We start from the raw sequence: 14966 nt of genomic DNA, 5'->3' as shown, positions 1-14966 counted from the left end.
GAAAGAGCAAATTACGCTATAGCTGTGCAGGCTAATGAATTCTACCAGGAAAAAGCAGTAGATTTTAGATTATCCCTTTGGATAATTCTTCCTCTGTGCCTTAATCTCACTATTCTCCCCAGAGACACTTTAGCCCTGCATGTTAAGTAGGAAACATTTAGATTGTCAGTCAGCTCTCAGTTATTTGGGGTAATGCAAATAAAGTGTGGAATAACACAAAGCCCACAGTGACTATCCAGTTAAGAAAAGTGCATGCTACTAGTGACTGTGTAGTACAAGCTGAGATGGTAAATTCATACTATTGCTGTACAGTTGAAGTACCTCTTCATCAAGACCTGTTCAATCATAAAGCGGGTAAGCAGAACTGAACCTATTTTGTCTGTTCATGTGTTTCATTTGCAGCACTTGTAGTAGAAAAACAATGACAGGAATGGCATGTCACATTTTTCTTAAAAGGTTATCCATTTCCATATCACAGAACACTAAAGAGCTCCTGAGATGGATAAATACCAGAATTACAGCAGATTTGCTTTTTTACTTTTATTAATGGCCTGTTGGGAGTATATAAAACAGTAGTGCTTCAGATATTATGTTAAAAGTAAAGACAGCATAAATAGAGAAGGATTAAAAGGTATAACAAAGGGGAAGATTTCCTCTGAGTGTCCACAAAGACAGATGAAGAATAGTTGGCTTGTGTCAGGTTTGTGGGGTTTTTTCCTCACAAAGTACTTGGGAGGTGGGAAACAAATAAAAATATATCTATACAGAGCTGTAGCTCCTCTCATCTGGGAGCTTGCTTGTAGAGCAGACATATATATTTTTTTTTGCACAGGATGCTTGGACAGGTAAGACCCCAGGCTGAGGCTAGGCAGAGAGCACAGGTCCCCGTGGGTTGCATTTGGGGGCAGTGGGAGGAACAGAGCCCTCCAGGGAATCACACCCAACCCACCTTCTGCTTTGTTAACTGCAAAGGAGGAAGCCTCACCTCTTTTACCTACATTTAGCCTTCGTAATTTCACCCCATCTCCTCTCCATGTCCCAGAGTGTCAGTAAAATATCTGTAGCGCAGTTTCTGAAGATGAAAAGCTATTTGGGCTTATTTCTGTTCAGAAATCCTCAGATCTTTCATCACAGATGAAGTTGCCTCAGTTTCTCAGCAGTTGATATTCCTGCAATATCACTGAGTTTGACTGAATGGCCAGCACTTCCACAGTACTCACCATCTTAAAGTATTTTAGCAAAGGCGTTTATCATCCAAGTCAGTCAAAAAGTCATCAGCTGCATTCGAAAGTGTCAGGTTATGATCTAGAGAAAAAGCCCTACTTCTGACTACATCTGTATGGCTTGATATGGCATCACACTGCAGATAAATATCATACGTGAATAATTCTGTCATCCTATTGACACGTTCACTAACACCTTTGAAAAACAAAAAGCAAACACCAAAAACCAGTATTCTCCCCTGTCCAGCCTCCTTCCCTCCAAAATGATGAGGCTGGAAAAAAAACCAATCCACTCTATGTCCACGGTAACATAAATTCTTGATATTTGCTGCTTGAAAAGCCTTTTCCCCACCCTGCCTTAAAAGAAAACTATAAATTCTCCTAAATGCACCAAATTTCTCAGAAATGTTTAAGTTCACTGTATTTCATCATCCGTTCTGTGCTACTCCAGAAAAATATAATGCAAATATTAGCTTTCATGTGCTTTGGTCCATGTTTGAAAATGAAATCCAGCAATTTTTTTTTATCTTAAAATAGTTAGAAGAAAAACAAAGAGGCAGGTAAAATGGAACAGGAAGGCAATGACCATGAGCTCTAACAGATTACATGTTCTTAGTCCACTCATTCCACTTTTTTTTTCTTGATTTTACTACCTAGAAAATGCAGGTTGGGATTTATGCTGTCCTTCCCCATACATTATGAGCAACAACTAGATGTAGGGCACCTTAAAAGTTCTAAGAGTTATTTCTGAGAAGTACCAGTGAGTCTCTCAAATATCAGCTTCTTGGGTTTGTACTCAATCGAGCTTATGTCTTTTTCTATTTTATTTTCAGTCCTTCAGTGAGGTTTCAGGGAAAAAAAGAGTTCAACTCAGCAAAAGGCTTGAAGCTGTCCTTGTCTTTAACTATGCCTAAATATGAAGCTATTAGAAAAGGAGCTTTGGTTTGGATCCAAAAGTAAACAGAGAAGCCAGCTGTCAATCAACCTCTCACATGAAGATCATGGTCTTTTTTCACTTCTTCAGGTTTATTTGTTCCTTCTTTTGATTTTGATCTTGATTTTTAAACAAGAAAAATGAAAGGACTGCTGGCTAAGACTGTCATTGTAATGCTTTTGAGGAGACTGACACTCTTGCAGCAGAACACGTAAAATGAAATTAAAAGCAAAACAAAAATTGACAGAAAACTAAAAAAAAACAAAACAAAAAAAAACCCTGGATGTCTGGTAGTTATGTAACAAAACCAAAAAGACATAAACAAAATTTAAAAGTTCTATTTGAACTGCACCCCTTTTTGCCAACATGTACCCATATAGACTTTAATTACAAGGCCGTACATATCTTTTCAAATATTCATTATAATAGCATACACTTTTTTCTAATTTTAGATGCTTATGCATTGCATCATTTAAAACTACTCTGTACTATTTTTTTATGTCCAAATAGATTTCATTAAAGTCATTTCAATGGAAAATATGAGGTAAAACGTTTCACAAAAAATATTACCAAGCAATAGTAAACATTTTCCAGAAAACAGAAGCCACCTATGTTTTTAGCTAAATTAGCATTATAATTAACTGCCTCATCTCCTACATGGCATGTCTGAAAAATAACAGTGCCTATCCAAACAAGCAAATGAGCTAAACAGTTACATGCTTCAGCCCTTTAAGTGAACGCAACATATGCTGTGCTGAGGGACAAAAAGAAACTGTATATGGTTCAGTCCACAATCTGATTACGTGTTAAGCACCTCCCAAGAGGCACTCAGAATTACTCAGGATTGAATTCAAGATGATTAAAATTCATAACATGGAGAGGAAAGACCTACATAAAAAAAAAAAAAAAAAAAAAAAAGAAAGCAGCAAAAAAACTCAGTCACCTCTCACTCCCATAAGTGTAAAACTAACGGAACTCGTCCAGACATTTCTCCAGAGTGACAAAAGAAACAAGCCACTGCTGTGTTAAAAAAATATAAACACTTAAAAAAAAAAATAAAACAACAAAAAACATTCTGCCAGTAAATGGATGTCAGGGACACAAGAAGGACGGCTGAAATATACCTCAGATATGGATCCAAATCCTTATTAAACAAACATAAAAACACTGAAAAATTAAGTGACTTATCTTACTGAGGTGAATAGGAATCCTGTTAGACTATTTAAAAGGAGTAGGATTTTAGCCTCCATGATCATGTAATGAAAGTGTCAGAATACACACACCCAGAAGGACAGAGTTAATGCTTAACATGGAATTAACACTGGTATTTCATGACTCTTAAAGGATTTGCTGTGTAACCCTAACATTCTCCAAATGCTGCCTTCCAACCAGAATTGCCTGAGGCTTTGTAAAATTGAATAGTGGAGGGGAGAAAATATTCCCTACTGCAGCTCCATTTGCCTGAGTGTTTCTGAAACATTTTTATCTCACAGCCCTTAAAATCTGGAAGAAGGTTCCTCATTCCTGGATGTGCAGTTAGATTGGCACCCTGCAAAGCATCTTGAATGTAAGGTAGTGCAGGACTGACCTCCCCAGGAACAGAGTGCTCTGCAGAACGCAAGGGAGAGTCTGGTTGCTGCTTCCACTTCACTTGATAAGAGAAGTGAGTTATGCTTGCTCTTTGCTTGCCATAGCTTCGTCACCAACAGGAGAGGAAAAAAAAGAAAAAGAACAACCTTTCTATCCAAATCTCAGCCCTCTTAGTCCCTGCCTGCCTGCAAAGGATTTGAAAAAAGAACAGAAATATTTTTAAGGGAAGAAGAGGGGGAGGAAGGCAACTGCTGCTCACTTCAGAGTGGTGCTACACATAATATGTTAACATACAGAAAGAAAATCACTCCTTCACCTTTTTGCTACCCTGCGTGGGAATACAGCTTTGGTCATGATTGCACCTCAGAAACTACACAGTAAAAACCCTCTCCAGTGAGAAGGTTAGGAACTTGGCACATCTTATCTTACAAGATGCTCAGCAAGGACTCTGTTTCCAGGAAGATGGGCTTCCTTTAGCAAGTGCAAATTTTTATCTGCTTTTCCTACAAAATGAATTGCTGCTACAAATGTGAGTTCCTGAGCCAACAATTCATACTGCTGATACAAAAGCAGCCTGGGTACAGACTGTTTCAGAAAAAAAGGTTGGCTTTTCAGAAGATATCTGCTTATGAATGCTAGGAGACCTATAAAGGACAGGAAAGAGCAGACTGTGAAGCTAAAAATAACTACATACATGCAAATATCACGTACTCTATCACTACCATAGCATCTTTGGCCATAATATAGCAATCAAATGAATATGAGAATTGCTACAGATCAAAACCAGTCTTCAGTCAAATATTTAAAGTAACCTCTTTTCCAGGAGAGAAATTCCACTTCTCAAGCCATGCTTCCTTTTTTATCGGTGGCCACAATGCCCAATATGCTATTTTCCAGAGAAAAGAGAAGCTCTAAACTGAGATCAAATTTGCCTAAAAGACAAAACTCACAAAGCCAAGCAGGAGCTGCACGACATCAGAATGGAAACTGCTACATAACCTAAAACTTAACAAAAAACTTCAGGTCTGCTGTAATAAGAAATATTTTTGATTCTAGCATATCTTTCTTAAGGGCTTAACTGTGCAAGCCATCAGCCCAAGTGCAGAAAAGCACCTAAACACAACCATAGCTGTAATTGGGAGAGACATTCTCCTTTTAACCTGATTATTCAGTTAGCATGATTAAATTTTAAGTGCTTAACTGTGTAAACACAAACATCAAAGTTTTTCTCTCAGTAGGACAAATTAAGTAAGCTGAAATTCATTGTACTCATATATTTGAAGTGGTGGATTTCAGATTTACTTCACTTATTTTTCTGTAAGCATGCCATTTTGCTAAAAGCTGTCACTCCCTTATTTTCTATGCATTTGCAAAATATTTTAATGAGAAACTGTATTTACTGATTCTGTTATTACATAGAAAAATGGGGTTTTCTTTCAATAAGATGATTACACATAAATATTACATAGAAACACAAGAAGGGTTTGGGGGGGTGGGGGGGTGTTTGTTTGTTTGTTTGTTTCCTTCAGAATTGCTGAAGGAAGCATATTACCCACCAGCACAAGCTGAGGCCTGGATTCACAGCTGCGTTCAGCTTGCAGAGACAGGCTCTGACGAAAGGAGCCATGTGGGATGCCCTGATGTGAGGGCTTCCTCTGAACTGGCCTGGTGCCCATCAGAGGGAAGGTAAAGCCACAAGGCTGTGCTATACATGGAGGGCAGCAAGGCCCCCAAGGTGCCAATCTGCCAGCCAATCAACATCAAAGCAAAGTTGTAATGCAGACATGCCCTCCTTTTTACTTGCCACAGCCCCAGATACCCGATTCTTTCTCTCTTGCCTTCAGTAGTGCTGATAACTAAGCAACAAACAACATAGAATCATAGAATTGTTTGGGTTGGAAGGGACTTTAAAGATCATCTAGTTCCAAACCCCCTGCCACAGGCAGGGACATCTTTCACTAGACCGGGTTTCTCAAACATAACACAGAACTTCTATTTTTCTGGGTCTAACTGTTATCTCTCATAAAAGAATATTCACCATTATGTTTCTCTATTCTTATGTAGAAAAGTATATGTAATATTAGTAATAAAATATTTTCCTTGTGTCAGTGGTGGTAAAATACTTTCATTACTGAAGCCCTTTAAAGAAGCATAGCTAATATGTAGAGCTGTTAAAGTAAGGGGAATCGGGAATGTAACGTCTTGTTGTTTTGAAGTGCTAAACTTTCTTTTTCAAACTATGAAACCTTGTCCCTGGCTTAAGTCAACCTTGGTGACAGAATCACAATTTTCAGGTTACATCATATAAACACATCAGAAAGCAAGCATCTGCACCCTCCAAAGTTTGTTTAAATCCCCTACCTTTCCTACATAGAGTGGGTCTGTACCCATGTATTCTTCCAGCACAAAGAATTGATTCCACACCCAGCTGCGTTTGATTCTTGTCCTCCCTGATTGAAAGTAGGGCTTTGACCTGGACCTTGAGAACTCTGCTTGATTCATCCCAGAAAGACACAGGAAAAGAGCTAGTATCTGCAGAAAATGGCAGAATTCCACTTTGCCCAACTTCATCTTTTTTTTTATCTTGTGAAAGAAAAAACCTTGATCAGAATGGGCACAATTCCAGTTGTCTCAGTAGCTCTAGCCTCTGGCAGGGTGTCAGCTGGGAGTCCAGAGATAATAATTTGTGAAGCAGTTGATTGGAAGAAGTCACCACTGCAGAACAGCCTTCACCAAAGAAATGGTGTAGTAGGTACCTATCCAGGAAAAAGACAAGAACTGTTGTCAGAATCTTTTTATTTATTTATTTCAAAATGCAAATTATTTGCGGCTTTCACATAATGCATCAGAAATATTTATTAATGCATTTTCTTAACATCAACACACTTGAGTTTACATTATAAGTATCCAAGAGCTTAGGGCATATTCATTGGATAGCATTACTACTGCTGATATATCTGTATTGATGACTATGAAGTTTTCTCATGACTGTCCTCTTAATACACCAGTTTCCACAGTACAGATGATTTTTTTTCTCTTTAAAATAATCAAATCAAGTGTAGTTATTTACAGTTATTTTTTTTTTACTTTTCTTCTGTCTGTTACAGTCTGCTTTTATTGGCCATTACGATGACATAATTTCAAACTAGTTACAGGCAGAAAGTTATACTAACGGCAAGAACATATGCTAGCTAAACTCTCTTCCATGTAAGTGAAAAGTAAAATAAAGGAGTATAAGATGAAATGGAACAATCTGACTGATGCTTAGTCACTGTATACCAGATATTATGATTTATTCTGATCTGAATCTGACCCACTAAAAAGCCCTCAGACTCTCCCCACTCATTTTTACTACATTCCTAAAGCAAGTGTCAGGCACAGTAAGAAGCATGAAAGACTATGAAAGACTAGTTTATATACTTTTACACAAATATGTTCAGAAAGATCAGGTGATAATATGATATTGTGTTTTCAACGAAACCTTGATTTAATGATGAATGACTTGTCATTACTAACACATAATTTTTTTTTTGTGCATTTTTTCAATTTTATTTCAGTATCTTGATCATTAAATAACTGGTAAAAATCACAAAAAAACCCAAAACATTTATTAGAAAAAAAACCCAAAACTTCAATCAGGTACTTTTTTTCTGCCCTTTACAATCATGAGCCTTCTCTGGACAAGTAAAAATGTATACTTACTATAATGTTTTTAAAAGTATAATTTTTGTCAGTCAGAACCAAACATAGCCTTGTCTCTCAGGGCATCACCCAGGTAAGCAATGCTCTCTCTAAAATAAGCATCCTCCTTGCCTGAAAGAGCAATGAGGCAGTTGAGAAATGTTTAAGAAGTGCCAAACACAAGGTGAAAATGAAGATGAAATTAAAACAGATAACAAGGCATTCATTTGGAGTGGACCATTGCTACTTAAGAAGCATTGGAAGAAAGAAGATTTCATCCTTTTTAGATTTAATTAATCTAAAAAGGCTAGACATTAAATCACATAGACATTAAATGCTCTAGGTAGATTATCATTATAACCCTACCCACTACTATTAAAACCGAGTGAAATGTGAACTCTGCTACCTATTTTCAGTATGTCAGACTCTTTTAGCTGCAGAATGCTTATGCATCGTGCTGCCAAAGGTACCTAGAGGGCAGAAACATGAAACAAATAAAAAGCTCTTCTGATTACAGACTGTATTTAAAGCCTTTTTATAGTAATCCCTTCTGTGGTACTGCCCTGCACCAGAAAGGCTTTGCTTAGAGACTGGTGGGATAAACCACAAACCCACTGAGCCTGTTTGTTAAGCAGCAGCAATTTGAAAGCTTCTGTATGTGAAAATCCAGCGTTTTCCTACAGGCAAAACAAAGAGAATAGACAATGTCTTACCTAAAGACCCTGATTTCCAAAACATAATGCTATGGTTATAAAGGATGTCTCTCCAACACGGACCAAGAATCTTTTCACAGTGGGATTAACATGCAGGTGTCATCCTCTCTAACAGGGCATAGTTTAAAATGATTAATCCCAACTAGTCATAGCCCAGTTTTGATCTGGCCCTTTGGGTAAATCATGACCACATGACATAGTAGTTACTGAGAGAGTTGCCATGAGTGTTAAGGAGAGTAGCTGTGCTTCTTCAGTGCTATGTTCACTTCCTACCTCACAGTTTAAATAAAAAAAACATTGTTTGTAGTAGAGATTGTTTCTGCACCCTTTACTTTCCCTCTCTGTGTCTAAGTTACATCGGATTAAGGACATCTGATATTGATAAACTGTCATTTTATTTCAAAGACGCAGCAGATTGTTATTTAACAGAGATAAAAATACAAAATGGATTTTCTTAAGAAATGCCAGTAAAACATTTACAATATGTTAGTGTCTTTCTACTGAGCAGTTTGAAATGACTTGCTCTTGCTCTGAACAGACATTTCAAACCTAGAATTGCTCTAACCTTTATCTCAAACAGTGTTCTCTTGTATCCTTTCTTTTACACCTGCAGGAAAGTATGAAAGCCACCATATGGAGTGCCATGGTCCCCAGCCACACACCACAGCACAGAACTGAAAAATGCACCCAAAATACCAACTGAAAAACAGTCCATATGCTAGACAGAACAATCTGATGAAAAGCAGAATACTCACACCCCTGGAAAAAAAAAAAACCACAAATGTTGTCATTTGCTCATTTTCAAATACTTTCACCGCACAGTCTCCAGAATTCTGATTGGTTTTATTCAGCTGTGGGGCAACACTTTCTGCTCTGAGGCACTCTTCTCTCCCTTCCTCCTCTTCTTCAGGATAAGTCTTCCCACTCCTCTTACAGCCCTTCTTTTTAGGTTTTTATTTATAGTTCTTTCAGCACATTGCCTTTTGAGCGTGATACTTTCCAAAGCAAAAGTGTCTGGTATTTAAAAATCTTTTCTGTTTGTGGAATAATTATTTATTAAATTGCATTTTATTACCTTTCCTACTGGTATAGGTATACATTTTTACATGGATTTTTCAAGAAAATATATATCTAAATATATGTACATAAATATATATATTTGTGTATATAAATATAGATACACATATATATCTATCCAAGTATAACTAGCACTTCAATATCACCTGTTCTATGAAGTCAGTAAATATGAAGTCCACAAGACCACATAAGCAACATCACAGTATTCATAAAACTGAAAACTAAAAGGTGCTGTTTGGGCTTTTTTCCTTATCAAGGCATAACTTCAATGTTCAGGGTTGCACTTGCAGCAGTGGATATGACTAACACTGACAGCAACAGAGGGAATGCCGTGTTCTGATTACAGTGCCTTCTCCGTCATCTGTAGTTACAGGCTTGAGTGTGAACTGAAGGCAAAACTGACCTGCAACCATTTTGTATTTTGTGTTTAAAGATGTTCTTTCATAAAACATATCACTTTCTGCACAAACAGGACTCAGGGTACACAGAACTGAGAAATATTTGTGTTTCATTAGTGTCATTAATTACCATGGAACATAAGTGCACCTTTACATCTTATTTCTGGATCTGCAAAATGCTACTCCCCTCTGCAAAATGGGGCCAAAATACAATCATGTCTCCTCACTCACACTTTGTCTACACAGTTTAGGCTTTAAAAATGAAAATTCATTTGTTTGCTGGTATATTTAAATCACTAGGCACTACCTTTCACATCTAAGATTTTATTCCCTACTTACTTTACATATAATCCCGACAATCAGAAAAATGTGAAAAATATAAAAACTGGTGTGTAATTCAAAGAATATTTTATGTGATCTGGACTGTGCACATAGTATGTCTTAATAGAACAGTAACATACTGTCTATGTGAACAGCTATTACAATAAAAAAAAACAAACAACCAAAACAAAACAAAAAATCCCCCAAACCAAAAAAACCACCAAAACATGAAAAATATCCACTAAATATCTCATCTTTCATATTTGTGTTCCTAAACAGCTGATTGATGTATAAAACATCAGGCTGAAGAACATACGTTTGGAAAAATAATAACCTCCTTATTCAATATATATCATAAAACCTTCTTTTTCTCCCATCTGCTATATAGAAATTGAACTATATTTAAGCCACAGTCTAGTAGCAGAAGTGTTCTGGTGAACACTACTAATCTGAAAAATGTTACTACTCTACTCTGCCAAAACAATCTGCTAGTGTCAAAAAGACACTATTATGCACTAAGGAGCAATCTTGATTTGTTGAAAACAGTCAGATCATGAATAAGATCCTAAGCTTTAAGGAATGGTTCCCCTCACTGCAAGCAATTAAGGGTAATTTACACCCACTTAAAATCTCCCTGAATATTTTGCTTCACTCCATAATTTCTAAAACAACGCATCAAGACTAGTCCTTGCTGTTTGTGTGTAGCAGTAAGCATGAGTAGATATGGACAAAACATGCCTTCAGTCTCCTAGATATCCTCCAGGAAGTCCCCTTTCCCCAGTCCTGAGATTTCCCCAGCCTTGTAGGGCAGTTTGCTGAAGACTCTTGAGATTATCTTCATACCACCTAACCTTTGCAGCCAAAGTGCAAATTACTGAAGACTCTTCCACTCAAACATTGCTATCAGAATCATAGTGCCAGCTGCATCTATGAACCATACCATTTCCCTGTCCACCCCTTCAATCCAAATTTTGTCCTTCACAGTATATTGTCCTAAAGTTTCTCAATGTGTAAAATTCTTCAGGATGAAGTGGAAATCCAAACCCTTTTCCATTAGTAAACTCCACCAGTCTGGATTACATTTCTCTATTTTGAAATCTTGCTGTCAGCTCAGGGCATTTGCTGAAGGTGCAACTGAAGAGTTTTCAACTGCTATTGCTTCTTACGCCTGCCCCACCATTGATGCCATTGCAAAACTTACTGTGTAAACCTGGGCCTCAATGACTCTGAAAGTGCAGCCCAGACAACGTCTGCTAGTAAATCTTGGTTTAGCTTGGTCAGCAGTGGACAGATCCCGTGTTTGTTGGATTTCTTTTCTCTGCTTCAGTCATTCAACAAAATAAGACCCTGCATGTTGAGATAACTCTGAGGGTAACTGTTGCCACTGGATCTTGAACCATGATCCTTTAAACACAGTATAATGAGTAGGTGAGCCCCCTGAGAGCTGAACAACCCTCACTGAAATATTTATGTTTTGATGTTTAATTTTACAGTGCCCATTGGAAAGGGTGTCACTCTCTGTGGCAGAGAAAATTCCCCTTTGTTATAAGCCTACACCTCCTCTATGTCACACATCCTTAATATCATGGAAGACTCCTTCACATGCACAGGAATTCTGTGATGCTTGAGACGAAGGGTTTAGAGAGGATAACATGTCTAATTATGGTGTTGACTGCAATGTCTGATTATCCCAGAAAGGGAGGAAAAAAAAAGATATAAAAGGAAGATGCCTTAGAGTAAGCGAGGTGGGGACCCTTCCATGAAATGAAGCTCTGCAATACGATGAAACCCATTAACTCCCTGTGCCAGATGACATTTCAACTACAGACCATATCCTTCTGCTGCTAACTGGACTAAATATGCACATGGGAGATCTGTAAATGTAGTGCACATCCTGCAGTCTGCATCTGGTTATCAAGCAAAAAACTATCACTGCTCCAAACATATGGCACTGTTACACTAAACTGGCTCCAATACCCTCTGACTCAGGTGAAAGGACCTGATGATATAACATAAAAACACTAGGCACACTTGAATACATGATATGGCTTCAAAAAAAAATAGTAAAGAAAACCAGGCAACAAGCTTTTGGTCTTGCATACTGTTCTGCAGCTGATCATAAGATTGTATGATGCTAGAGTGCTAAGTTGTTTGGGGTTTTGGTAGGTTTCTTTCTTCATCCAAGAAAAATTAACAAAATAAAGATTTTTTTTTTTAAAATATCATTTCCCCATGGTTATCACCTTGCTATGGTACATTTTATAGATCTAAGTTGCTAGAAAAGAATATGCTAACTTGATAAGTTATTGAAAAGAAACGCCAGCTGTATTTGTATATCTGTGACCAATCAAGTCAAATATTTAAATTTACACAAGGTCGATTTCTGCAGCCTCATTTAGACTGAGGAACTTCACATAATACCTGGGGATGACTTTCTTGTAGAATCACTGAATTCCCAGAGGAGGCACTCCTGCATTACTGCTTAAAGTTAAGCCTGGTTTGACACAAGAACTGAAGTAACCATTATCTATTTTATGCACCCTTCCTCAGCTAGAATTTGACTTCTATTGACACCAGAAAACAATACCCAATAGTAGCATGAAAGCATACATGTGAAAAAAAAAAAAATGTGCATGATAAACTAAACTGAATGGCTCAAGAAAGGCCTTTACTGAAGAACCACAGAACACATCAGATACTGAAGCCAACAGCCAAAAATATACACAGAAACTTACTAGCCAACCTGACCCTAAAACTGACTTCGAAACAGTATATTCAACAGCAAACCATTTGAACTTCCAAATATTTTCTATTTTCATTGCACATTGGAGTCAATTTGTGAATTGAATACTTCTGAGGAAAAGCTTAGCCAGGTTTATAGCAAAGACTTTAACTTAGAGTACAGCAACCTAAGGGTTTGCATTAATAACGATTTTCTTCAGTCAAGTGTCTGACTGTTCAAGAAACAGAAAAATATGGACACAACATGCACACGCATAGTTACACATTCATCTCATCAGATAATTCATGGATAATCTGCAGTTATACCAATGCTTTACAATTACCCTTTTATATGGAAAGATAAGAATGTTTTGCAATTAAATCAATAGCAAACAATCAAGAGTCCTTTGTTATTAAATCAAGAAAAGTAGATTTAAGAGAGTTGTGAGGCTGTCATCTGACTCTTAACACAATTCCAATGACCTAAATCAGCCTTTAATTACAGCAAGATCTCCTATTATAAAGGTGAAATACCCTCTGATTAAAATGGCAATCTTTAATGGCTTTTTGCAAGAAAATAATATACATTGCTTGTATTTGTATTTTTATTAATGTTAACTGACACACACTTCTAACATGCAGTAATAGCTCAGATTATTACCCAAGATACTTCACTTACTTAATATTAAAAGTTGTCAGAGTCAGCTTTTAGCTCCTTTGCTCTTCTCCCTTTGCTGTGGATTTTATTTTAATTGTTTTTTAAATCTTACTTAGCGTCTCTTCGTGACCCTAAAAAAGAAGTGTGCCTAGATTAGATCCCTTGGTAGTTGCAGGCTGAAGAGCTAGAAGAGCATGTACAAGGACTTTAAACAGGATGTCACATTTGGTCCCTAGATAGTTCTTTTGGATTTGTTTAACGGGTTTTTTGTTCTTTTTCCCCCCCAAAGATGATAACTCACCAGTCACATTGAAAAAGCTCTAATGAGACACAGTCATACTATTTCTAAATATCCCCACCTCACTTTTGTATCTTTAAAACTGTTATGATATTGCTACGAGCAAAGGAGCATCATTTCCCAACTGATCTTTATCTGTTGACCTGTTGTATCTTCAGAAGTGATGTTCTAAGCAAACTAAATTTACTCATGCAACTTCATGCTATTGCCCATCTTGAATAGCTCTTCACCTGAGAAAATGTAGACCTATCTTTTTCAGAAACAGAGTAAATATCTAGCTTTCGCCAGTAAAAATTCACTGCTAACTTTAAATAATGTGACAGAAGAACAATTATTAAACGTAACACGGGTAGAAAAGTCACATATCACTGCCAAGAAGAGACTGTTTCAAAAACTGGCATTCTTCAGAGTTTGGCTCCTTTATGTGTTTACTTATTTGCCCTGGAAAAGTGATTTATTTTCTGCAAAACTGTACAATCACCTATGTTTTTATTGCAAAAAGACAAGGCAGTATGTCTTGTTAGAGATACCATAAAGTATACGTTGCCCTTTCAAGTATCTGCTTTGACTTGAGAAGTTATCTATCAGAACACAAGATTTTATCCTTGCAATGGGAAAAGATTAAAGTGTCAACATTTCATTTCCCAGAATCCGAGTGCCTCACTAGTTTCCATCTCCTATCCCTCCCTAAATCCCCTGATTTGTCAGAGAAGACATTGTCTGCAGAATCTAGACTCACCTGAACTACCTTACCTTTCCAAATCATGAGTATAAAGGTTAAATCTTATCTCAAAAAGGGATAATTTTTCTTTCAGTTAGCAACTAGAAGTCTGAGGATTCAGATCACAAACCACTTGCTACTGGTGCACACAACCTATTGTAGGAAAGCAGGACATGCCAGTGTGTGGATAAGTGGATAGATGGGGGAACGGGGTGGAGGGGGAAGGGTCAGCATCAAACAGCCAAGCACTGCAGATCTAGCCTTACCAGTTGAATACTAATCAAAGAAAAAAGCTCCCATCAATTCGACATTTACAAACTACAGAACACCCTTGACATAAAAGGGGGAAAGCTCCGTGAAATAACTCAGGAAATTTCCTGCCCTCGGTAATCTTTTGCCCTGTAGAATCAGTGCTGGACTCTCAGATGAAGCAAGATAGACGCTTTGGCTCCGCAGAAAGGACCGAGTCGGGACTTAGCGCTGCCTTTATTTTGCAGAAGTCTGTGGTCCTCCCTGCCCCCAACCCACTTCCCCGCTTGTGCCTGTGAGACTTCTCCGAAGAGTCGGAGAGATGCTATTGTTCTCTTATTTTTCAGAAGGTGCGCAGACGCCTATAGCATTGGTGCTCTTA

General features: G+C 37.5%; 1 protein-coding gene across 1 annotated transcript in view; it reads right to left on the bottom strand.

Moving 5' to 3' along the window:
• CDH7 (cadherin 7, type 2) overlaps window positions 1-6505 on the bottom strand; it is a 68631-nt gene extending 62126 nt beyond the window's left edge. Inside the window, exon 1 of the mRNA XM_010022313.1 lies at window positions 6109-6505. Within this exon, the coding sequence (XP_010020615.1) occupies window positions 6109-6318 (210 nt within the window). The 5' untranslated portion in view covers window positions 6319-6505. The remainder of the gene's footprint in view (window positions 1-6108) is intronic.
• Window positions 6506-14966: the final 8461 nt, after the last annotated feature.

Source organism: Nestor notabilis, unplaced genomic scaffold, assembly GCF_000696875.1.
Source record: "Nestor notabilis isolate BGI_N333 unplaced genomic scaffold, ASM69687v1 scaffold13689, whole genome shotgun sequence".
Lineage (NCBI taxonomy): Eukaryota > Metazoa > Chordata > Aves > Psittaciformes > Psittacidae > Nestor > Nestor notabilis.
The sequence above is the reverse complement of the archived record's forward strand: the minus strand, read 5'-3'. Positions and strand labels throughout refer to the sequence as shown.